The sequence below is a fragment of the Budorcas taxicolor genome, chromosome 6 (assembly GCF_023091745.1).
Source record: "Budorcas taxicolor isolate Tak-1 chromosome 6, Takin1.1, whole genome shotgun sequence".
Taxonomy (NCBI): domain Eukaryota; kingdom Metazoa; phylum Chordata; class Mammalia; order Artiodactyla; family Bovidae; genus Budorcas; species Budorcas taxicolor.
The window spans coordinates 58,923,007-58,949,618 of NC_068915.1; the positions used below are offsets into that span (position 1 = coordinate 58,923,007).

Below are 26,612 nucleotides of genomic sequence, written 5' to 3' on the forward strand. Positions count from 1 at the left end.
AGCTGCAGCACACGGCCTCAGCAGTTGCGGTTTCGGGCTCTAGGGCACAGGCTCAGTAGCTGCAGCGCATGGGCTTAGTCATTCCACAGCACGCGGGATCTGCCTGGACCAGGGGTCGAACCCATGTCTCCTGCATTGGCAGGCAGATTCTTTACCACTGAGCCACCAAGGAAGCCCTGTTCATTTTTAATTATTAATTCTCTGCTCTTGCAGTCATAGTGAATACATACATGGACCCATAGGCCAGAGGCCTTGAAACATCCTCTCAGTATTCTTACCTTTGGTATTTCTTTGGAGCCCAGAGCTTTGGGACCTTCTCGATTTAAGTAGCTTCGGTAAGCTTGATAATTAGTGCGTCTCTTTTCAGCATCATCAGGACTTACAGACTTTGAGGAGACAGAAAGAAAACTGAATAAAGTCATGCAAAATTCTTACAAAATTAAAAATACATATCAAAAAATAAATAAAAACACCTATCAATAAATAAACACTAAGTCACTTCAGTGCTTAATCCTGATACTAACATTTTCAACCACGGAGGTACGCCCCATCCTACACATGCCAGGCTTACAAACAGCCCTGTCATTAGCCCTTCTTAAACCCTTCAACTCTCTCTAAAGGCACAAACCTCAGGGTAGACTAAGCGTACAAGCCAAGCTGCTAGCCCCAAGCCACAAAACAAAAAGATGTTATTTCAAAAACCCATGTGAATTTTAAATTCCATTCCATAATATATCATGTATATTTCAGTGGAAAAATTAATTTTTTCCCAAGTAAACGATCACAGAAGAAAATATACTATTTTTAGCCAATGGCTCTGAATACCCTTAAAATAACTTATCCCCTGTACAGCTACGGTTTTTCCTCTGGTCATGTATGGATGTGAAAGTTGGACTGTGAAGAAAGCTGAGCACCGAAGAATTGATGCTTTTCAACTGTGGTGTTGGAGAAGTCTCTTAAGAACTCCCTTGGACTGCAAGGAGATCCAACCAGTCCATTCTAAAGGAGATCAGTCCTAGGTGTTCTTTGGAAGGACTGATGCTAAAGCTGAAACTCCAATACTTTGGCCACCTCATGCGAAGAGCTGACTCATTGGAGAAGACTCTGATGCTGGGAGGGATTGGGGGCAGGAAGAGAAGGGGACGACAGAGGATGAGATGGCTGAATGGCATCACCGACTCGATGGACATGAGTTTGGGTAAACTCTGGGAGTTGGTGATGGACAGGGAGGCCTGGCGTGTTGCAGTTCATGGGGTCGCAAAGAGTCGGACACGACTGAGCGACTGAACTGAACTGAACTGTACTCCTGGGGAAATAAGCACTACAGTCTGAGAATCAATGGCTTTATATAAACACCTTGCTCAAATGAGGGGTAAGCTATCCTCCAAAAAGCAGACACATTCTGTATGCCACCACTCTACCTTCTGGGTCTAATGTCCCCTATTCTGTTTCTCTCAAGGGATCTGACCATGGGTGTGTCTCAGAAAATACTGGGGAAATCTTTTAACTGTAATCCCTGGATGCACTCCAAGTTTTTGATCCAGAGATAGGCGAGATAGGTGGTATAACCAGCATGTGTATATTTGGGGGAAGAACATCTTAGATAATTAAGAATCACTACAAGAATGATCTCTGTCATTTTTTCTACTTCCTAATTTTACATTATTTTTAACTTGTACGCCACCTCAAAGTCCTCTGTGAGTAGACAAAATACCACTTTTATACAAACAAATGATTTAATCAACAAAAGAAAATAAGTTGCTTTGGTTTTGAGTTAATTGTGCCATAGGCTATAGGCTAATCCTAGACTCTAATCCTACTTTTTATCAGTGGTTCTCAAATGGTGGTGTGCAACCATTTCATCTGAGAAGCTTGTTGAAATATACCTGCCCAGACCACATGCCCTAGGAAATCATATTTAACCAGTGTTATAGGAAAGTACAATGCATGCCAAAATGGGAAAATCATTTATAACAATAATTCTGTGAAAAAATGACTGAATTATAAACAAATTATAAAAGAAATCTGAAGCACATTCATTTGTGAAGTCAAAATTATTTGACTTTCATATTCTCAAAACTACTTAAGTTCTTTGAGTCATTTCTATTCCAACTTTGAAAAACAAGGTGAATAGCAACAGTATCATTTTAAAATTATTCTGCTTTAATAAAAATAGACAAGCGTCTGTAAACTGAACATGTTTAATGAGTCTGAAGAAAAATATTCATTCTCCAGCTAAGTACTTTGTGAAGAAAAATCTGAGACCAAAAAGTTAATTGTTCCCTTAAGCGTATTTATTAGCGCTGACCAAAAACAAAAGCATCTAGAAATCATCAGTATTTCAGTTTTTTACTAAAAAATAATGGTGATGAGCACTTAAAATAGATAATATTCTGCTTTTAACTCCAAGTGCCAAAGAGGCTTGAACGAACAGTAGCTTCTCTCATGATCCTAATAAGGTGGTTTCAAACTGGAGACGCTAAGAAAAAATTCTCAAATATATATGAAAACAAAAAAACTTCTAAAAATCATTCTGCATTACTTCACTGTTTATCCCTCTGAAAATGATTTCAGTATCTCAACACTGTTAAACAAGAGCAAAAAGGCATACATTTAGGACAAATCCAAATAAGTTATTTTAATAACAATGATAGCCAAAATTTATATAGCATGTACTATGTACCCGGCACTGTTCCAAGCGGTTACACACATTATCTCATTGCATACCATTATTATCCCAATTCTACAAATGAAGAAACCAAAGCAGAGAGAGGCGAAGTAACCAGACCGAGGTCACATATCTGCCCAGTGGTAGGACTATGATCCAAAATCGGCTCCAGAGTCCATGTTCAGAGCCACAATATTACATTACTTTTTACTGGCCTTAGAGGACCTGAGTTCAAAACGACTCTGCCAAGTATTCACCAGATGATCTTGGGAAAGCTGCTTAAACCCTTTCAGCCTGTTTTATCATCTTCAAAAGTTAATAAAAGTAAATATCTCTTGTGGTGAAGATTACATGACATATCACCTGTATGAGCACAGTGTCTGATACACATTAACCCTCAATACATACTGGCTTATTTAGCTATATTATTAACATAACCTATATTCTGCAACAGCATCTTTAAATAAGAGAGTATCTTTAAGATACTATAATGCCTTATAAAGTTAGAGACAAAACTTGAAAACAAACCAGATCAACACACAGCCCCTGCAATGATACCCTTTTTGAAAATGTCTACCTCTTTTTTAGCTGGAGAACTTTTGATTTTCTTAGGAGTTCTTGTCTCTTTAAACTCAATAACATTTTCTTTTCTTTTTGAGGCCATAGACTCTGTTTCTTTATTAGAACTCTCTTCTTTTTTTTTCAAAAGTGCCAGCTTAGAACTGGCTTTTGGAGAAGTTTCTCCTGTTTTATGAGCTGATGACCTGGAACGTTGCTGGGATTCTCTTAAACCTTCACACTTAGTTTGCTTCTTAGGGCTGAAGTTCTTTCTTTCATCTGAAAATTGTTCTGTTTTTATGAGGAAGAAAGAAAGGATTATAAATGTTGTTTTTGCAAAATGATACCCAATATCAAGACTATTTTTTCATTTTTCAACAGAATAATCTTAGTAGGACATAATGTCATATGGTGACTTCATAACATTCACATTAAAATTTTAGTTAAGTTTATACAAAATATTTTTTTAAAAATTAAATATTTGTATATTACTTCTTTGTGTAACCAGTTCAAAGTAAGAGATCTGCCTTTTTAACTATAAATTATTCATTAATTGAAATGAGATGGTAAACTACATCTGAGAACATGGACTTTATTCCACAGATAAACTTCAATGATCCGAAATTCACAGAGAAAAGTTACTAATTAGAATATCCTGTCACATAAGAATTCTATTTGTAATAAAGTCTGAAAGAATCCCGGGATTTCAAGACTAAAATTATATGAACAGATACATTAATACTTGTAAGATTAAGGCCATCTATTAGCATCTAACCACTAGCACATGGTTAGATATCAGGACCACTTAAAAAAAACTAAAACCTACAACTAGCAGAAGAGCTTCAGATGACCTGGGCAATGATGATTCAACTACACGAGCTTGAAACATCGAGCCTTTTGTCTTCATGTATTGAAGTCCACACACTTGCGCTACACTTGGAAATTAGCATGAACCCAAACAACAATTACAGAGCAGACAGGCATTCTGTACCAGCTAACATCCACATGGTTTGCCAAGCATCTAAGTAGAACATGCTCCAGTACTATGAAATAATGTCAACCTAAGAACACCAGGCAATTACTTACAGAGTGAAGGAAGTCAGAGAGAGAAAGACAAATACTGTATATTAACTGTATACAATCTAGAAGATGGTACCAATGATCCTATGTACAAGGCAGCAAAGGAAACACAGATGTAAAGAAGAGACTTTTGGACTCAGTGAGAGAAGGCAAGGGTGGGATGATTTGAGAGAATAGCACTGAAACATACATTACCGTATGTAAAACAGATAACCAGTGCAAGTTTGATATATGAAGCAGGGCACCCAAACCCATCACCATGTGACAGGCACCTGTCACACAGCTGCTCTGTGACAACCTAGAGGGATGGGGTGGAGAGGGAGGTTGGGGGGTGGTTCAGGATGGAGGAGACACATGTATACCTAAGGCCAATTTATACTGATGTATAGCAAAACAATATTGTAAAGTAATTATCCTCCAATTAAAATAAATAAATTAATTTTTAAAAAAGAATACCAGGCAATTATTGAACAAATGTTTAAACAAAAGGTTACATGAAGTTTCTTCTATAAAGGTAAATGTTCCGGCTTACTTTGTTCTGCTAGTTTTACCTTTATGAGGATATTTAGGTTTCTCTGCTTTACGTAAATTGACTTGTACAGATGAAAACGTCTCTCTTTCTTCTGCAGCCTTTTCAGCCTAAGAAAATGTAAAAAAGTGTCAAATGCGACAACAGGAAAACTTTTACCACAAAGTATGTTGTTAAAATCAACCAAAGATTAAGGGTCATCTTCCAAAGTAGCAAAACAATGCAATAAATTTTCATTCATTCTTACATAAAATTTCTGGGGCAGATGAAACATGTTTAATTACTTTCAATTTTACAGATGAGGAAACAGATGAAAGAGTATAAAAACAGACCTAAAAAAAACTACCCCAGTTGTTCCCCACTTGTGACTCTGAAAATGAAAGCCTTGTTTCTGCTGCTTTCATCTCAATTCTCAAACTATTAGCATCATGCAGTTAAAAACTAAAATCTAACCCAAAAGACTAACAACAATCTAAAGCTCAAAAGAAAAACAGAGTACTTTCTCAAAAGAGAAAAAAATGTCCATTCTCTCCACTGCTCTTCAAAACTCCATTTTGCAGAAAGGTCACAACTGGGATGTATGATGCAGTACTTTCAATTTGAATGTCTTTAGATGAAATAATAAGGCTTTTCTAATGACAAAGTCTTCACCATTCCCTATACTGCCTTACATCTGCCCACTGTAAAATCTCTTTAAACGGTCAGATTGATACTGACAATATTAACAGAGTGTGATTCAATAGAAATAAGGCTAATTTTTTGGAGATCAAGTGCTTAGGGAAAAAAATCTTGATGCTTTCAGAGATTCCCCAAAATACTCACTATCTGAGACTGTCCTATACAGATCTTAAAGTTAGCTAGCTACAAACAACAAATTATGCTTTTAAAAAGACAGTAATTAATATTATAGTTATTAAACTTTAGATTCCATTGGAATCTTTATTTATCAGTGTTATTCTCTGAACAAGTACATAAGAACCTCTTTGGGACAGACAGTAAGTCAAAGTTACAATTTGTTTTTTTGTGAAGAAGGGTTCTGATTAGCTTTGGTCCTATTAATCTTCCTTTAGGAAGAATAAGTTTCTCAATGAGCTTCCCCAAAAGCATTTTCATTAACTGAAATAATTTTAAGCATCTCTCTAGAAGAGTTATTCATGGTTGTATCTCAAACACTGATCTGTATTGTATATTCAGAGTGCAAACAGCCCGGTAAAACACTACCTTTTTGGTCTTAGGTTCTTCATCCAACATGGCTAACGTTCTAGCAAACTCTTCATCTTCATGCAGTTGTCTCTCCAGCTGTAAAGTGTCAACACAGTGAGTTGCTTTTTTTTCTTTTCATAAATAAAAAGCTTTAAAATGTTCGGTTCGTGATACTTAAAAGAAACTGGAAAAACATTTTCTAGAAAGTAACTATGACATTTTTCACTTAGAAGTGTCACAGGTTTGCTTTGCTAAGTCAAATTAGATTGCAGAACATATACTGCTAATTTTGCAGGCAAGATAGATGGATCTGAGCATAAAGATCCAAGTCTTTAGCTTTCTCTTAATGGTCCCAATGCAATACTTACAGATCTCTCATTTCTATTTATTCTAAACTCTAAGAAGGGCTCAGAAAAGAATCATTATCCTAACACAAAAAGCAATAGCCTGGGTGGGGGGCACAAAAAACTGAATAAATCAAGAAAATTATATAGTTTCTTTGCACATGACAGTAAGATACATACAATGCAACTATCACTAATATCATCAAACTTCTATTTTCAATTACCAACTCAAATGTATCTGTTCTTTTTTAATTAAGGTATAGCAGACTTAACAATTTTATACTAGTTTAAGGTATACAACACAGTAGTAATTTCTCTGTTTTAACTTCTGAAAATTTAAGTCATCATACCAGAAGTTTTCCTAACATGCTAATATAACACACAGTCATTCTAGTTACCTCACTGTTATTTCCAAATATTACTATTTTTACTTTCAGTTAAATGGAACTCTTCTAGAAGAGAATGTATAGAAACAGATTATATTTCTCATTATAAATTTATGCTCCCTGATAAAATGGCCTAATACAATACCTTATTCAAACAAAGGAAAGGACCTCAAAACTAATCCAAAAGAAAAGATTTGCAAACTGGTATAAACCTGGTAAGAACTCGGTAACCAAGCCTCCTCTTATTTATAAAATGAATTAACTCAAGCTACACAGAACTATAAGCAAGCCAGACAGGTGCACATCAGTATGCTCTCTGTTGCCTAGCATTTCTTTACCATGACTGAACTACACATCTAATTTCTAAAAAAATAAACAAAAACAAACTATCATATAAAGTTCCTCCAAACTCTAAACCTCCAGTGGTCCCGCAAGGATTTCTGGTTGAACTCTACATCATTTTTCTAAAATTTCATACTATGTAGTAGTACACTTCTAGTAAACAGGATTCTAGTTGTTTTAGAAGAAATTTAAATACTTCCATTAGAAATTCATTATTGGTAATTATGGTATTATGTGATCAAAAGTCTTATATTTTAATACAATATTTATCATAGCAGATAGTGTCTAACATACTGACTTGCAGGTTAGATTCTGGGCACACATTCACTAAATGAATAAACAAAAAGGTGAAAGTAAAGGGGAGGGGAGGAAAATAGAAGCTCTTAGAGGGATAATTAAGAAGGACAGCATCAGTCAGTCATTAACACCCTGAAAGTCCCTCAGAGACTAATAAATTACCCAAGCAAGATTCTGAAAGAATGTGACAGAAATGGGAACATAGAGGATTGTGATACAAAGCGCCACACCTGGTTTGGAAAGGATAGGGTAAGCCTTCAGTATTTGGGACAGATAAGAAGTCAGGTCCCTAAAACTCACCCCACAGTTTTACCTAGGCCATGTGTGCTACCCTGAGTCACATGGATACCTGTATGTAGTTTATAACATTCAGTATAGACAGTAAGACGGAAAAAGATTTTGAAAACACAAACTATAAACTGCCAAATCAATAAAACGCGAACAGCAACATACACTGCAGAAGACTGGAATACTGTTCTCTCATAACAACTGTTATCAAGAGCCTCTTCCTTGCCAAGCACTAAAACAGGCACTAATGTATGACAGCTGTGACATAAACACCCCTGGTAGGCAGAGTTTAAAGTCGACATACAGGAAGACAGTTAAATAGCAATTTAAGAAGACACTTAAATGTTAACAGCAGATACAGGGGGTTCAGCAAAGTACACAGAAGGGATTTCTAACATAGTTTAGGGAGTATAAGAAAGCGACATTTAAGCTAATAAATAGGAAGAGGGTTCAAACAGGCACCAAGGTCTGGAGCCTCTGACAGAGATGAACACTTGTCCCTGAAATAACCTTCTTCACTTGGCTTCCATAAAATACCAAGCTTTCCTGATTGCTCCACTTCCCTAGCCACTTCGGTAAATCTCCTCTGCTTGATCCTCCTCCTCTTCCTGACCCCTCATTGTTAACAGTGCCCCAGAGCTCAAGTCTGACACTTCTTTCCTGTTTACATCCTCTCCGTGATCTCATCTAGTTACACTGGTCTTAATACCATTCAAATGCTACTGATCCCAAGTAAGTATCTTCAGCTTAGACCTCTCCCTTGAGCTCCAGATTCCTCTACCACTACCCACTCTGCATCTCCACTGGGAAGCCTATTAGGCATTTCTGAGCAAAACAGATTTCTTGACTTCCCCGTACCACTGCTCAGTCTTAATAAACGACACCACCATTCACCTAGCTGCTCAAGCCAAAAAAAAAATGGAGTTATCTTTGACTCTTCTCTTTCTCTCATACCTTACATTCAATCTATCAGCAACAACTTGAAGGTTATATCTTCAAAAAGCACATACAGATTGTGACCACTTCTCACCACCTCTTCCATTACCACCACCCTGGTACAAGCCAACACTGTCTCTTGCCCCTCCACCCCACTCTAACAGTCTCCAAACTGATCTGATTTTACCCCATCATGGTTTATTGCCTTCATAACAGCCAGAATAATTTTCTTTTAAGATCCATCAAGTCATGTCATTTCTCTGTTCAGTACTCCAATGGTTTCTCATCTCACAGAGACTAAAATCCAGACTCCTTTCCATCCCAAGTCCTTCTGGTAGGTACCAAAGACCAGTCATGACTTAACAATATTTGCTGCTCTTTCTTTCAAAGTCATAAAGTTCAAATATTTCTACCTTAGGAGGCTTGCACCTGCTTTTCTCTCTGTTTAGAGGAAACCTTCCTCCAAGTGGAGGGAAGCTTACCACTTAATTTTATGCTCCAATGTCACTCCCTCAGAGGGGTTTCCTAACCTCTTATTTAAATAACCCCATTGATTGCCCCCAAAAGCAGCTATCCCTTTACTTGTCCTCATAGCATTTATAATGACCTGACATTATTTTTTTTAACTGCAGTAGCCTTAACACCTAGAAGTGTGCCACAATAAGTGCTCAGTAAACACTTATTAAATGAGTGGAACAGGTTTACTACAAACAATACTCTGAATGAAGGTAGATTTAGGGATCACTAACATATGCATACTACATAAGGCCACAGAAGTAGCTGAGATGGTCCATAGTGAAAAGAGATATATGACCAAGTTAAATTATTTTAATTATACTAAAGGAAGCTTCTATTCAAAGAAATCTAATAATAAATCTTTAAACAATTATCCTCTGCTCTCATCATTTATCTTTTATATAAACTTAGGTTTTCATATAGCTTTAGATCTTAACTTATTTTACAGATAACTCTTAGAATGAGGCTCAATTCAAAATACGACTACTCTAATTGTCTGCCTGAGGAGACTAAATAATAAGTGACAACTCCAATGATTACGATTATCTAATGAAAATGCCAATACCTCTGCATCTTCATCAAGTTGTAATTGCTTGGCGATGGCTTCATCATTTAATCTGGAATCATCTGCATTTTGTGAAGGCTACATTTCAAAGAAAATCAGGCAAGAACATCATAAACCTTAAGTTCAAAGTAAGGTGCTTTTTCTTAAACGTAGATGAATAAATACCGGGTTGGCCAACAAGTTCGTTTGGGTTTTCTGTAAAACCGTATGGAAAAACCCAAACGAACTTGTTGGCCAACCCAATACACCAATGAGAGATAAACACAGTCTCAAGCAGCATCAGCCAAAAAATTATGTTCACGTCTACTCCATGGTCACATTCAATTTCCTAATGAGCAAATATCCTACAGACAGATGATTCTCACGTATTCTATTGAAATAGTCAAAAGAAATATCCCCAAAATCTTATCTGTCTTGACTTCAGAAATAGCCCAGAACAGTGGCAAACCAACAGTGAGAGAAATTACATCATCTTATGGAGGCACTAATGAAATCAACACACACACACACCATGTGCCAGGTTTCCACGCAGGGAACTACTTTATTTATCTGTATTTGTTTCCTAAGTGTCCAAACAAAATAAATCCAACCATCAGCCTGAAAGGTCAAATGTACAGAATGGGTGGCCTCTATTCTAAGTTATGTATTCATGACCTCACTTGGGAACAATTATATTGGCCAGTTTTGTCTAGCTGAGGTTAACGGTAAAATTAGTTTACATTCTGAGTATTTAAACACGAAGAATTACAATTTATTCTCATGATTTAAATGATCTTTTCCCACTTTCAAATATTAGAAGCTTCAATGTGTGATATGCCAATTTCTTCATGCTCCAAAACAGCATCCACACATTTTACCCAGAGGAAAACTATCTTCATCAATAAAATGTTGATCTATTTATAAAATTCACATGTCACCTCTTATTAACAACAGTGAACAGGGACAAATCCTGAACATTCTTGCCTGCATGGAGAATACTCACCTCTTTTCTTCTGCTTGCCACCATCTTCTTATCTGATCTTTGGATGCTTCCAGTTCCAAAATAATCAAGCACTGATGTCGGGGTAAGTTTTATTGGTGACAAAGGCTTATTCTTGGTCTTAGTGTTTTCCTCATTCTTTTTCATGTTTGATGCTCCAAGATAACTATTTGTAGATCCTCCATTTTCTTTTGATTTAGAGGCTGTCTTCTTACACACAAAGTCATCATCTTCATCTTAAACGAAACATAACCAAATGTGGTTTGATAAAACATCAATTCTAATTACAAAGACAACCATTTCCACCAACTTTCTAAAAAATATATACATGCTATGGGATGCTAATGACTTTTTTTCTTCCTCTCTCCTAAATTTAACAGTTACCCTCACATTTACCAGTGCTATGTCTGTAATACACCATATCCCCCACTGACTACCCAGAGTACATAAACATGTACATTTATTCACATAGCCAACAATTATTTACTGAGTGTCCACTATGTGCAAGGCACTGAGGATACAGGAGCCAATAAGATAGACAAAATTCCACGCAATTATCCTTCAGTTAAAAATAAATAAATTTTTTTAAAAAGACAAAATTCCTGCCCCTATAGAGCTTGGCGCCTAGAAGAGGAAACAGATACAAACATATGCTGTCAAGTTACAAGTGCTATGAAGAAAAGTAAAACAGAACGAAAGATTGAGAGTGGATGAAGGGTTCTCTTAGACGGGGTAGTATAAACAATCCGATTTCGGTACTGACCATCTGGTGATGTCCCTGTGTAAAGTTGTCTCTCATGTTGTTGGAAGAGGGTGTTTGCTATGAACAGTGCGTTCTCTTAGCAAAATTCTGCTAACCTTTGCCCTGCTTCATTCTGCACTCCAAGGCCAAACTTGACTGTTACCCAGGTAACTCTTGACTTCCTACTTTTGCATTCCAACCCCTTATAATGAAAAAGACAACTTTTTTTGGTGTTAGTTCTAGAAGGTGTTGTCGGTCTTTACAGAACTGTTTGACTTTAATTTCTTCAGCATTAGTGGCTGGGACATACACTTGGATTACTGTGATGCTGAATGGTTTGACTTAGAACTGAGATCATTCTGTCTTTCGAGATTGCACCCAAGTCCTGCATTTTGGACTCCTCTGATGACTTGAGGACTACTCCATTTCTTCTAAGGGATTCTTGCCCACAGTAGTAGATATAATGGTCATCTGAATTAAATTTGCCCATTCCTATCCATTTTTAGTTCACTGATTCCAAAAATGTCAATGTTCACTCTTGCCATCTCCTGCTTGACCACATCCAATTTACTTTGATTCATGGACCTAACATTCCAGGTTCCTATGCAATATGGAGAATTTTCAGCAGAGCTGTGAGTAATCCAAGTTAAGTCATGTCTTCTGGTTACACAATATCAAGGGATAAAAGTGAATGCAGGGAGCCCATTTAGGAAGCTGTTCTGCACAGTTACAGAGGAAATGCTGAAGCCCTGGATTAGGGTGGTAGCTGCAGAGGCGGTGAGAGGCAGAGTACAGCTACACTTTGAAGGTGGAATATCTAGCAATATCTAACCACTGAAGACTTTAAACACTTTGCTGTGTTACATTTTATGTTTCTAAAATGCTTACATCGAACATCTGGCTTTAAAAGTCTTTATAAGCATGCGTGACGATACATAACTAGAGACCCCAAAAATGCACCTCAAAAGGACCTCAGTAAACTCTTTTTGTTTGGTTCAGTGATTCACAAGATAAAAGGCTTTTGGCCTAATAAAAAAAAAGAAATCCAATGAAAAGAAAAATCTAAAAGGCAGTCTCTAGGTCACTCCGGAGGAGCGCGTGTTCACTCTCTAAGTTTGTTATTCAAGGCCACCTACGAATGAGCCCTGCTTCCTCTCTAGTACTCATTCAACCACTAGTATTTGCTAAGAGTGTTATGTGGCAGGAACCAGGCTATTCCTAGGTGCTGCCATCTCCAACATAAAAAGTGCCTAAGATATATAAAAATCAAAAAGGATTTAGTCTTATTCTCTATTTATTTATATTAAAATGAAACTATAAACAATGCATAAATAACTCTTAAAGGTTTCTGAGTACTAAACATAAAAAGTAATCCACTATATAAAGCAAAAATATAACAGACATCTCAGAGAATGCCCGTTCAGCTCGCTACAAGTCCACTTTCCCGAAGGACTTACACCCCACTTGACATCCCAATGGCCTCCTATAACCACAGATATATTTATTACATGGTTCCGTATTCCATAGGGCTTCCCAGGTGGCGCTAGTGGTAAAGAACCTGCCTGCCAATGCAGGAGAATACCAGACTCGGGTTCAATCCCTGGGTCGGGAAGATCCCCTGGAGGAAGGCATGGCAACCCACTCCAGTATTCTTGCCTGGAGAAGCCCATGGACAGAGGAGCCTGGTGGGCTACAATCCACAGGGTCACAAAGAGTCAGACACAACTAAAGCAGCTTAGTACACATGCACATATTCTGTGCCATCACAAACTGGACAAGGAATGGGCACTTGAACAAGGTGGGCCCAATCTTACCCTTAATCATTTTGCTGAACTCACATGTTTAAACTAAGGTGCTAAAGGTTTATTCTTACATTCAATGAGACTCAATAATGACCTAATAAATTCCATTTTGCTCACAACAAGCTAGGTTTTCTTCTTAACCTGCAACCAAAGATTTTAACATACTTGTTTTACTTAGCTTCAACTATAGCCAATCTACCTTCAAGATTAAATTAAAAATTCATATCAATCCTTCTAAGCACATGCAAGGTTTGATACACTTACCAGATTTCAGTTTAACCATGTGTTGACAAGAGTCAACAGACTAAATTCAGTCTCTCATGTATCTGTTCTCCCTACATGACAATCAGTCCTTCACTTTCCCTGCCACTGTATTCAGACGGTTCTGCAAAGTCTAGGTGACATTATACCCCATTCCACGTAGGTACAACAGCCACGCAAATCACCCACAGCAGTCCTAGTAACCACAGAGAATATAATCTGAAACTTCTCTCCTTCTAAGATAACAATAAAATGAACTGTTATAGAAGTCCAATTTTTTTTTATAATTTATTGTTTGTCAATTTTAAATCCCTACACTCAGCTAAGGTGCAGCACAGGCAAACTGTCGGTGTTCAGCAACTACTCTACCTTACCAGCCAAAACAAACTGCACAAGATGCCCCTAAAAGAAGATTAAAACAAAACTGCTGATATCTGGCTTTAATAAAAATAAGAAAACAACAAACCTGGAAGCTTCTAGGTGTGAACATCCAATACATCTCCTTAGGCCATAAGTGCGAAATTAAGAGCATAGCTAGTATATATAAGAGTTCCAATCATATCTGAGAGCTTATTAAATTTTATAATTTTTACTTGGTTTAAGTTCAACAACTATACTTTTGGGGAGGAAGGACTCCTTTAATGGATAAAAATAAACTAAATTGTATTTACAAAATGACAGTCCTCTACTAGTTTTTCCCTCACTTTAAAAATGTCAAAGGTGGTAATATTTAATTTCCACTACATCCACCCATGTGTACAAGCAGTATGACAGAAAATCTTAGAACTGAATGGATCAAGTCAACCACTATGTTTCTCTGTTATAGTTCTTCCCCCTTCACTCAAGAACTTCATTTGTATATAATAACTGTCCTTAAGGAATTAATTCAGACAAGATCATCCACTGCTACCTCAGAAAAGGAAACAACGGTATTAGCGATATTTGCAATCCCTAGCTTAACCCTTTCTCTAGCAATCTCACAAATATTCACAGGTTAACAGGCTAGTATGAAATTCAGTGAGATCAAGAATTTCTAAGACTATCAGATTAAAAAGATTGTTGGCAAGTGTATAGGGAAATGGGACCTTCATGTATGCAAAAGGATCTTCTGGTATTTAAAAATAGCAAACTTTAAAAAACCTTTATGGGGGGCAAACCTGCAATATATATCAAAATCTCAACTATGAATACCCATTAGTCAGACCCAGCAATTCCACCTCTAATTAATTAGTCTAAAAACAAAACAGACTTTCCTGGGGATCCAGTGGTTTCAATGCTATGCTTTCACTGCAGGGGCCTTGGGGTCACTTCCAGTTAGGGAACTAAGATCCCACATGCTGCAGCCAAAAAACAAATAAACAAAAAGAAACATACATACAAAGATGTATGTACAAAAATGCTTGAAATGGCATTTATCCATTCAAAAGTATGAAGAATAGACTGCAAGAGGGTAAGAAAAGATGAAAAAAAAATTAAGGGACTGGAACTTTCCTAGTCCAGTGGTTAAGAATCCACCTGCCAATGCAAGGCAGACGGGTTTCATCACTGGCCGGGGAAGACTCCCCATGCCAAAGAGCAATTAGGTCTCTGTGCTACAGCTTCTGAGCCCACGCTCTAGAGCCCGTGCTCTGCCACAAGGGAAGCCACCACAACAAGCGGCCCACGCATCGCAACTAGAGAGGAGCCCATGCTTACCGCAAAGAGAGAAAGCTCGTGCAGCAACAAAGACCCAGGGCAGCCAAAAATAGTAACTAAATTAAAGATGAATACAGTTGAGGCAAAAAAGACAGCCTCAACTATGAAGTGGCACCAAAGACAGAGGTAAGTGAACATTATTTATAAAGTGGGAAAACAAATTACCAGAATATCTACTATTATGTTTAATCCTGTAATGGATTCTATGCTCCGATAGAAAATTACAATGCATATACATATTTACTGACATCAAGATATGCTTATGTTTATGTGATAAGAGAGACATACGATGTTTAGTGATATACCTAAATCTATTCATTTATGCTTTTAAATTCATGTTCAAAGATCTGCAAAGAATAAAATGTTAGCAACTTTTATGTCTAGATAGGGGATTATGGGTGGTTTGAATTTCTTTCATCGTATGTTTTTCATCTTTATATTACATTTGTCTTTCTTTTTAACCTACATCTAATATTTACAACAAATTGACTATCTCCTAGAAACTCTGTGTCCCTTTGGCTTTCTGAGACAGAAAGGTTTGGCTTTAGCTTCTCCCTCTATTTTTCTTTGCTACTTCTTTCATTACTTATTAACATCTCTGCTTATTCTGTCACTGGCTTCAGGGACTACATGGTATCTTTCTATCTAATATATGATAGAATAAAAATTTATAATAGCTATCATTATTGGGCATTTAACTTCATGCCAGGTTCTCTACCACATTCTTTAGAATCCATTACCTTTAGTCAACTAGTTTTCTTATTCAATACATGGACTCCACATGTATTGAATGTGTTTTCCACATTCCTGGCAAACACAGACTGGGCTTAAATACTTCCAAAATAGAACAGTGAAACTCACCGCAGCCTCCTCTTTCTTTAGTGAATAGCACTACTGTACTCTTTAGGAAAGACCTTCCTTATATTAAGCCAAAATATTTCCCTGTGAATTCTACCTATTTTCCTTTTCTCACATTCAGCATTTGAAGACTGCTCTCATTCTCTTCTTTAGCTCCTCTTCCCTATAAATGGTAAAACAGTTTCAAACAACTCACCATTTGAGTTACTAGGAAGATTAGATTTTTAAAAATCAAACTGCTCAGTATAGCAACTCATCATGCTATAATAAACATTCAATAAATAATAAAGCAGTATTCTCTGGTAAAAACAATACTGAATCAGAAATCTAGAAAACCAAAATTCTAACCTGACTTCAACTTATTTTAATTATCTGAGATGCACTATCCTCCTCCACAAAATGTTGGACCAGACAAACTCTTCAGATTTCCTGTCTATAATTCTAAGAATCTGTGGATGGTCACATAGATTTTGTAGGTTCCATACTCAGTACTGGTGAGAATGTGATAAGGATGTACTAATATAAACACTAATTATGAAAGTGTAAACTAGCGCAACTTTTCTAGAAAGCAATTTGGCAAAGAAGTTCATAACATTTAGCATAGTAATTCTTAGAGATAATCAGCGGTGCTGACAAATATTTATATACAAATATATTCATCACACTATTGAGAACATAAAAATGTAAGCAACGAAAGTATTTAAAACTGGAAGGGCTATATAAATTGTGATCTAATCATATAATGAAAGTGAAAGTGTTAGTTGCTCAGTTGTCTCTGAATCTCTGAGACCCCATGGACTGTAGCTTGCCTGCCAGGCTCCTCTGTCCATGGAATTCTCCAGGTAAAAATACCATTCCCTTCTCCAGGGGATCTACCGGACCCAGGGATCAAACTTGGGTCTCCCGCATAGCAGGTAAATTTTTTTTACCGTCTGATCCACCAGGAAAGCCCGATCACATAATAGGTTCATGGAAAACCAAAAATGTATCACTTTGTTCTTTTAAGTTAGCCTTAAACATCATTCCTAAAATAGTTTCTTTTCACAGCCTTCTCTACCAGAGATCTCTTTACAATGGTGGAGGGTAATAAGAGTCCTACTCTGAAATTTTGGCTTAGAATACATGGATTTAAAATTTGAAATATCTTCAAGCTATAGATTCCAAAAATATATTATACCTAAACACAAACATAATTTTATAAACATTTTCATAAATACTAAGAAAAATGTAATTCTCAAGAAAAAAATAAAGAAATATTCTGCATGAAATATCAAGTATGTTTTCATTGTACTAAGAAGAAATTGTATCAAAGTTCCTTTTTCTCTACTAACCACACCGAAAAAAAATGGTTCTTCAGGCACTTGGAAAGCAGGAGCAATTCTAGTGAAATACAGTTATGCAAGAAGAAAAAAAAAATTAATGTTTAATACTTATTTAGTGCCTTGTGATTTGTGCACTTCTCCGTAGTCTTTATAGTTATGTGGGGAAAACTAACACCAAACGCAAATTCATGAATGACCCTGTGTTTCTCAGAGAGGATTTCATCAAGGTAAACACTGAAAAAGTCACAGGCATATCCGAGAGCATGCTGTCACCTTGCCTTGATAACACCAGGAAACCTGAACAAAGCAGCAGTCCTGCTCTCTCTACCTGATGACTTCTGAACTAGCCAGCTTCAGGTCCCTTTGTGCTCACGTGCTCAGTCTTGCCCAGCTCTTTGCGACCCCATGGACTGTAGCCCACCAGGCTCCTCCGCCCATGGGATTGTCCAGGCAAGAATACTGAAGTGGAGCGCCATTTCCTATTCCAGGGCATCTTCCCGATCCAGGGATTGAACTTGCACCTCTTCCATCTCCTGCATTGCCAGGTGGACTCTTTACCACTAATGCCACCCAGGAAACCCCCTAAAACTCTTTTGGCCCTGCTGCTGCTGCCGCTAAGTCGCTTCAGTCGTGTCCGACTCTGTGCGACCCCATAGACGGCACCCCACCAGGCACCCCCGTCCCTGGGATTCTCCAGGCAAGAATACTGGAGTGGGTTGCCATTTCCTTCTCCAATGCATGCATGCATGCTAAGTGGCTTCAGTCGTGTCCAACTCTGTGCAACCCCATGGACAGCGGCCCACCAGACTCCTCCTAGATATTTCAAAAGCTGTACCAAAATATTATGAAGTTCCAGAAGGCAAAAAAGGCTAGGGATTAGAACAATGCAACTAGCTGCTTGACAAAGAACATCATTTAACAGGTGGTGTTATGACCAACCTCACGTAAAATAAGTATTTTACAATTCTACACAGTGTATAGGGATGAAACATGCCAAATAAAGTTATGCTTGTTTTCCTTTTTTAACATTTATTCTTGTTTTCTAATGAACCTAAATTTGTTCTGCCTTGTCAGAAGCCAAAGGCAAAATTGTGTTCTCTTCTTCCCAGAAACTTATAATAAAGTAGTGATAGATAAATCTAAGTCAAATTTCTGTGACCTACTTGAAAATTTGGCAATTGAACACTCAGAATCTCCCCCCAGGATATTTGACTCCCTTTAAAAACACCATTTATTTTTATTTATATACAATATAACCTCAAACATGGTAACAGTCACCACGTAAACTAGCATTATCCAACACACAGCAGAGGAACTGCCTAGAAAAGAAGATTGCTTTCCCACTCTGAGTTAGATACATTCATTTATTTAAAAGGGTAACAAATGAAAGAGCAAGAAAATAATGTGCAGCTCTCTAAAAAAATCTAATTCTGATGTTCCTACTGCTCAGAGTTTGGGATTCTGATTTTTTTTCCTTCAGTGTGAAACACATAGAAACCAAATTAATGGAGACCATGCTAGAGAATCTGGTTACAGAGATTTAAAATAATTTATTTTGCAACAAGTCAAAAACTAAAAAGGGAATCTGAGTCTTTAGAGTTTTTTTTCTATTAGGTTCTTTTTTAATACCTCCGTGAGTCAAAAATCCCAACTGTAACTCTGGTTATAGACAAACAGAAAGGTTCATGCATATTTCAAATCTTCAATAAATATCTGTCAATTAAGTGGACAGAAGAGAAATTACACATACCACCTCTGCAAAACTTCAGGAGTATGAGAATCAGATGTTCTGTGGTGAATCAGATAGCTCTCAGTATAATGAAATAAAACTGAGACTGATCATCTTTAATCAAGAAATTAAAGATATTATGATTCTTTACTAATAAATCCTCTTACGATCAAATGGAGTCAGTTATATTTTAAGAATAAAAATATTTAATAATCCATGAGGTATATAGTGAGGTAGGTAAGCAATGATATTTATCCTCAAGAGATAAAAGCGCTGACTTGTGCCGTGATGCTATCTACCACAGAGTCCTCACCACAGCAGGAAGAACAGTCCATGGAAAATACCAGCTGGCTTCAATTTCTAAGAAAGCACAGCACAGGAGAAGACAGCGGCCTACTCGACTACTTACTCACCTCCTTCCTCCATCTCCACTGCATCTCTCAGGAAAAGAAAAAGGAGGTTTGGAGTTAGGGGAGGGAAGGCTTGGACAACTGGCCACAGGTACATTTTCCAGAGCTTCTAAGGCATGAAACCAGTTACAGAAGGAAACCTGACTGACCAGAAGCGTTAAGGGAGTGGTTCAGCAACGCAACTCCCCACTTCCATTCACGTTCCAAATCCCTGCACGTGAGAGAACGGGATGACTGTGGTTTCGGTGTAACAACTAAGCATAAATCACCTGTATATTGTTTTATTAGTACTTACTGACATTTTCATAACATAATCCTACTTAGCATTTTGGAATACAATCCTGTGTCTCTCTCAGTTTCACAAGTGCCTGACAACAAAATACACGTCACGATAACAAACAACAGTCTGTTCATTTTCAGAGATGCTTCACACAAATAATCATTCCAGATACGCTAGTGCTTCACTATTCATATGTCCTTTTAAATTCTCCCTCTCCATATGCCACCAAATTTTTTTAGGTCAAATATTGAAAGAGGAATGAAGGGCAAAGTAGGCAAAAAATATTTTAAGAAAGCATCTATACAATATTGTAAAGCAATTAGCCTCCAATTAAAATAAATAAATTTGTATTTTTTAAAAAGCATCTAGCTCTTATAATGATGCTTTAGTCAAAATAAATCTGTGAATAAAAATTGCTAAAGGGTATCAGCGACCTGTGAATCATGACATAAAATGGAAGAAGTCTCTAAAGATTAAAGAGAAGTAGAGTCCTAATTTCAAAACGAGAAAGGCAAATTCCCAACTACAATAGAACCAGAAAGGTTTTGTGACAATTCTATGCATCAATATCAAGAATAGTTCAAAATGAGAGTATTTACAGATGGCAAACAGGCACATGCAGGCTTTCCTGGTGGCTCAGTGGTAAAGAATCCACCTGTGAATGCAGGAGACACAGGTCCAATACCTGAACTGGGAAGATCCCCCGGAGAAGCAAATGGCAGCCGACTCTAGTACTCTTGCCTGGGAAATCCCATGGACAGAGGAGCCTGGCAGGCTCTATAGTCCATGGGGTCACAAAAGAGATGGACACAACTTCGCAACTAAAACAACAGGCACATGAAAAGGTGCTCAACACTGTGAATTATTACAAAAATGCAAATCAAAACTACAATGAGGTACCACCTCACACGAGTCAGAATGGCCATCATTAAAAAGTCTACGAGTAACAAATACTGGAGAGCGGGTGGAGAAAAGGGGACGCTTGTACACTGTGGTAGGAATGTGAGCTGCTGCAGCCAATATGGAAAATAGTACTGAGGTTACTCAAAAAACTAAAAAGCCAGAACTACCACATGACCCAGCAATCTCACTCCTGGGCATATATCCAGACAAAATTATAATTCAAAAAGATATGTTCACACCCCCATCCCTACCCAATGCTCAAAGCAGCACTATGCACAATAGCCAAGACATGGAAACAACCTAAATGCCCACTGACAGATGAATGGATAAAGGCAATGTGGTACATATATACAATGGAATACTACTCAGCCATAAAAAAGGATAAAATAATGCCATCTGCAGCCATATGGCCGCAACTACAGAGTAGCATACTAAGTGAAGTCAGAAAGAAAAAGACAAATACTGTACGATACAACCTACATGTGGAATCTAAAATACAGACACAAATGAACTTATCTACGGAACAGAAACAGACTTACAGAGAATAAACTTCTGGTTGCCAAAGGGGACAGAGGTGGAGAGGGCTTCAGTGGGAGTTTGGGGTTAGCAGATGCAAACTATGATATACAGAATGGATAACCAACAAGGTCCTACTGTATAGCACAGGGAACTATAATCAATATACTGTGATGGAAAAAAATATGAAAAAGAATGTACATATATGTATAACTGAATTACTTTGCTGTACAGCAGAAATTAACACAGCATTGCAGATCAACCATACTTCAATTAAAAACCTTAGAGAAAGTATTTAATAGAAGCAGAGAATTCACTGACATTACACTGCACTGGCCTAAGCCATCATTTATTCCTTGAGTTATAGGACTAGTAGATGAGAAGAATACTAGAAACAGGGATGTCTGGATTTCAACAAAGAATCTACCAAAACTGTCTTCTGATAGGCCACAGCAGGGTTTTTAACCTCTGCATTATTGACATTTTGCATTGTAGGATGTTTAATAACGTCTCTGGCCTCTACCAACTGGATGCTACAGGATCCACCAGTTGTGATGACCAAAAATAGCACTCGAGATAAGCCAAAGTTCCCCTGGGAGGCAAAATCACCCTTGATTAAGAAGTACTGATTTATGGCAAAATGGAGAAATACAAGATAAGTGACAGTGGTTTCTGAAATTCGTAAGTAATTGAACAGCTATTCAAAAGAAACTGAACAGCTGTATCCAGGGGGCTGATAATGGATCATGTCCATTTTGAAAAAGGTTTCTTTGTGTGTGTACACACGTGCGCTCAGTCACTCAGTAATGACCAGCTCTTTTTGGCCCATGGACTACAGCCCACCAGGCTCCTCTATCCATGGGATTCTCCAGGTAAGATTACGAGAGAGGGTTGCCATTTCCTACTCCAGGGGATCTTCTTGAGCCAGGGATCGAACCTGTATCTCCTGCATTTTACTAATGATCCAGAAAATGTACACAGATAGGTTCATCAAATTGGAAGATATGAAAAAAAAGTGGATGGGGACATCCAAAGAACTACAGAATTCATCCACAGTGAAGGTTTATGTAATGGTTTGAAAGTTGATTCTTTCAAAAGTAAGTTTTCCTAAGGTAAGTCAGCCCTGAATATAAGGTAGTTTTAAAGATCAATGAGACAGATAGAAAACACAAGCCATATAATGATGTTATTCTGTTCATGAAGTCTGTAAAACACTGCTTTGAAAAAAATTTACAATACCATACGAGACAAAACATATGTTAACATTATTATGGTCGGACTCCCCCTGCCTCTCACTGTGGACACAGGGGTTTCAAGCAGAGTAAGAGATTCCTACACAGATGATGCTATAATTAAGAAAATACAAGGTATAACAATACTAGGTGGTAGTAATCTAGTTTAAGTAAATCTGAAAGTTTACAAATTGAATCTCTCTCCCAGGGAATGCTCCCTGAACCTCCAAAATAAAAGCGATTTCTCTCATGCCCAAATATCCTTGGAAGGTATTTCTATCACTGTTAATTGTTTCCTTATAATTTATAGTATTTAAAAGAGATAACCTGATAGTTTATAACCCCTTGAAAATAGGACAGAACTTTATTCTCTTACCTGTTTTATAGATTGTCCAGTACATGGTTGGGCATATATGGTGAACCATCACATTTGTTAAATAAATAAATTAGTGAGAATTTAACATTTTTAAAATATTTACTTGGCTGCACCAGGTCTTAGGATATATGGGATCTTTAGGTGCAGCATGTGAACTCTTAACTGCAGCATGTGGGATCTAGTTCACAGATCAGGAATCAAACCCCAGCCCCCTGCATTGTGAGTGTGGAGTCTTAGCCACTGGACCTCCAGAGGAGTCCAAGGAATTTAATATTGTTCAATAAAAGTATTCAAATTTAAAATTTTAAAAATAGATGACAGAATCAGAATACAAAAGCCTGGAATCAAGATAAAAATGTCAAGAGCTTCCGAAAAAAATTTAATGAAAATAAATGTAAAGTTCCTTTTCTGGACCTAAGAATCAAAGAGTAGAAGCCCCATTCTATCCTTCATAATATAGGTGGATGAACTACATCCTTAAAAATGAATACCACTAAATCTTAAGAAATGCTATTTTTTAAAAAATTTTATTTATTTGGCTGCACTAGGTCTGAGCATGTGGATCTAGTTGCAGACCAGGGATCGAACCCAGGCCTCCTGCATTAGGAGCACAGAGTTTTAGCCCCTGGACCACCAAGGAAGTCCCACTACTCTCTCTTAAGTGATCATATTCTTCATTGTGAACTGCCCACTTGTTGATAGTTAGATATGTTCTCTTCCAATGAAGCATAAACAAGGACATTCATATAATAATCCAATATCCAAAATAAGGGGATGAGAAAAAGTAAATGCATACTATTAAAATAAATGCAGAAGCTTAAAAGAATGAGATACAGATCTTTCTGTATTGAAAGAAAGAGAGGCTGGGGCAGGTGGGGAGGGAAGGAGGAGAGAAAAGGTAATAAGAGAGGAGGAAGGGAGGGAGACATTAAACTATGAACAACCAAGCTACAGAACTGTTACAAGATGCCGCTCTCAAATACATATACATGTGGGTATATACGTACATATATATTTTATATATATATATATATTTTTTATCTGTCCCCTGGTGCTCAGATGGTCAAGAGTCTGCCTGCAATGCGGGAGACCTGAGTTCAATCCCTGGGTGGGAAAGATCCCCTCAAGAAGGAAATGGCAACCCACTCCCATATTCTTGCCTGGAAAATCCCACAGACTGAGGAACATGGGGGGCTATAGTCCATAGGGTCGCAAGAGTCAGACACAACTGAGTGACTTCACTTTCTTTCTTTCATATTACATAGTTTAAATTTATATAGCTATGTCAGGCAAAGGGATGGATGAAGGAATGGAATGTTTTATATTTGAATTAATTCTTTTTCAGTGAGAATGTGTTACTTAGATAATTTTAAATAATATTAATGTAAATACTCATCCTCTAAAACCTAAACCTAGTTTCTTTTATAGTCTTAGTGCACAAATCAATATTAGTTTTTGAATAAGTATAATGAAAGAAATATAATTCTTAAGTTTCCTCTCACTTCAAAGAAATTCTGTCTCAATCATGCTGGGTTTCCCTGAAAAGTCTAAGAGAAGGTCTCTATCCTATATAAAATCCATTTCCATTTATCCGGTATACAAAGTTATAGGTTATTAAAAATTAGCACATACATCTCCAGTAATATTTTCTACTGCTATTTCCCCAAGTCATGGATACTGCCTGGTAAATCTGGAGAACACCACATTCCCAATTTTTTACCACTTAATGTTCCCCAAATAATTACAGCTGTAAGAGCACTTGCCTCTGGAATTATGTGCTCACTAAAAATTACCAGTCATAAAAACCCACAGAATGGGAGAAAATATTTGCAAACAAACCAACAAAGGATTAAATCTCCAAAATATACAAACAGCTCATGCAGCTCAATTAAAAAAAAAAAAAAAACAAAAAAAAAAACAAACCCAATCAAAAAATGGGCAGATCTAAATAGACATTTTTCCAAAAAAGACATACAAATGGCTAAAAATTATATGAAAACATGTTCAACATCACTAGTTATTAGAGAAATACAAATCAAACTTACAATATAACAAGATATCACCTCACACAGGTCAGAATGACCGTTAACAGAAAGTCTACAAACAATAAATGCTGGAGAGAGTGTCAAGAAAAGGGACGTCTTCTACACTGTTGCTAGGAATGTAAACTGATACAAAAACCTAAGTATAGAACTACTATATGATTCAGCAGTCCCACTCCTGGGCATATACCAGAGAAAATCTTAATTCCAAAAGGGACACGCACCCCAATATTCATTGTAGTACTATGCAAAAGCCAAGACATGGAAGCAACCTAAATGTCCACCAACAGAGGAGCAGATAAAGAATGTGTGGTGCATATGTACAATGGAATATTACTCGGTCATGAAAAAGAATGAAATAATGCCACTTGTAGCAACACGGGTAGACCTAGCAACTGTCACACTGAATGAGGTCTGTCAGACAGAGAAAAACAAGCATCATGATATTGCGTATATGTGGAACCTAAAAAAAAAAGAAATGAACTTATTTACAAAACAGAAAGAGTCACAGACAGAGAAAACAAACTTACGGTTACTAGAGGAGGAAGGGGGGATAAACTGGAAGATTGGCATTGACGTATACATACTACTATATATAAAATAGATAACAAATAAGGGCCTATCGTATAGCACAAGGAACTCTACTCAATACTCTGTAATAACCTATATGGGAGAAGAATCTAGAAAAGAGTAGATATATGCATATGTATAACTGATTCACTTTGCAGTACACCTATAACTAACACAACATTGCAAATCAACTACACTTCAATTTAAAATTTTATTTTTTTTTTAATTACCAGTCATAAACAATTCTCAAGACATGGAAAACCCTCACTATTTTCAAGCAAACACCCACAGCTCCTGATGAAATTGCATAATAAAAGGTCATCTTTTACCAAACAAAACTCAAGGTCTCTCACTTCATTAAACAGCTAAAAGTAAATATATTTACCCAGTACTTTGGATTTTTACCAACCTTCAAAAACATCCCACTACAGTCAACAGTTGCTATGAAGATACGTATAGTATAAAGAATTTTTTCCCTTTCCTGTAATCTGGGAAACTAATGTAGTTAAAGTACTTTAGAAATCAGTAAGTAATAGAAGATAAGTTTAGTCAAAGTGATGATGAAAAGTATGTCATGGAGCTAAATGATAAGCCTAAAGATGTGTATAATAATACAGCCTAAAGACTCATATGATAGTACAAACAAAAGCACCTGAAGTAGGTTAAGTAGGTTATTTTCTAAAGTACTGTTATTTCCTATATATATTTCTCATTGATTATAAAGCACTATGCAACAGAAATAAAATGTGATCCACATTTTAAAAAGTAGAAAGAATAAAAAGTAGAAAGGAACAGATGAAATTAACTTTAACAATATATTTCATCTATCCAAAAATATTCAGATGATTTCAACATGTAACTGATGCTAAAAAATTATTAATAAGATAATTTATCTTTTTTTTAAGTCTTTGAAATCTATACTTCACACATACCACCTTTTCCATTTGGACTAATCACATTTCAAGTGCTCCATAGACACATGATCCTACATTGGTCAGAGAGCATCTATAACATAAGTGGGTCAAATACAATTTGTAAATTTCTAAAGCATAGTTATATAATCAAAAGAAGCCCTAAATACCTAAGCAAAAGCAAATGTCTTTAGCATAATCTTTAAAGGCAGATGTAGGTAAACAATCAAGTCAAAATATAAGAATAACAGTTAATACTTACTAACCATTTC

The 26,612-nt window shown here is 36.8% G+C and overlaps 1 protein-coding gene across 1 annotated transcript in view; it reads right to left on the reverse strand.

The window, feature by feature from the left end:
• Positions 1-26,612, reverse strand: part of RFC1 (replication factor C subunit 1) — a 71,590-nt gene that overhangs the window by 20,097 nt on the left and 24,881 nt on the right. Inside the window, exons 5-10 of the mRNA XM_052641981.1 lie at positions 10,695-10,927; positions 9,713-9,790; positions 6,057-6,134; positions 4,858-4,945; positions 3,246-3,517; positions 279-386 (exon numbers count right to left, since the gene is read on the reverse strand). Coding sequence (XP_052497941.1) covers positions 279-386; positions 3,246-3,517; positions 4,858-4,945; positions 6,057-6,134; positions 9,713-9,790; positions 10,695-10,927 — 857 coding nt within the window. The remainder of the gene's footprint in view (positions 1-278; positions 387-3,245; positions 3,518-4,857; positions 4,946-6,056; positions 6,135-9,712; positions 9,791-10,694; positions 10,928-26,612) is intronic.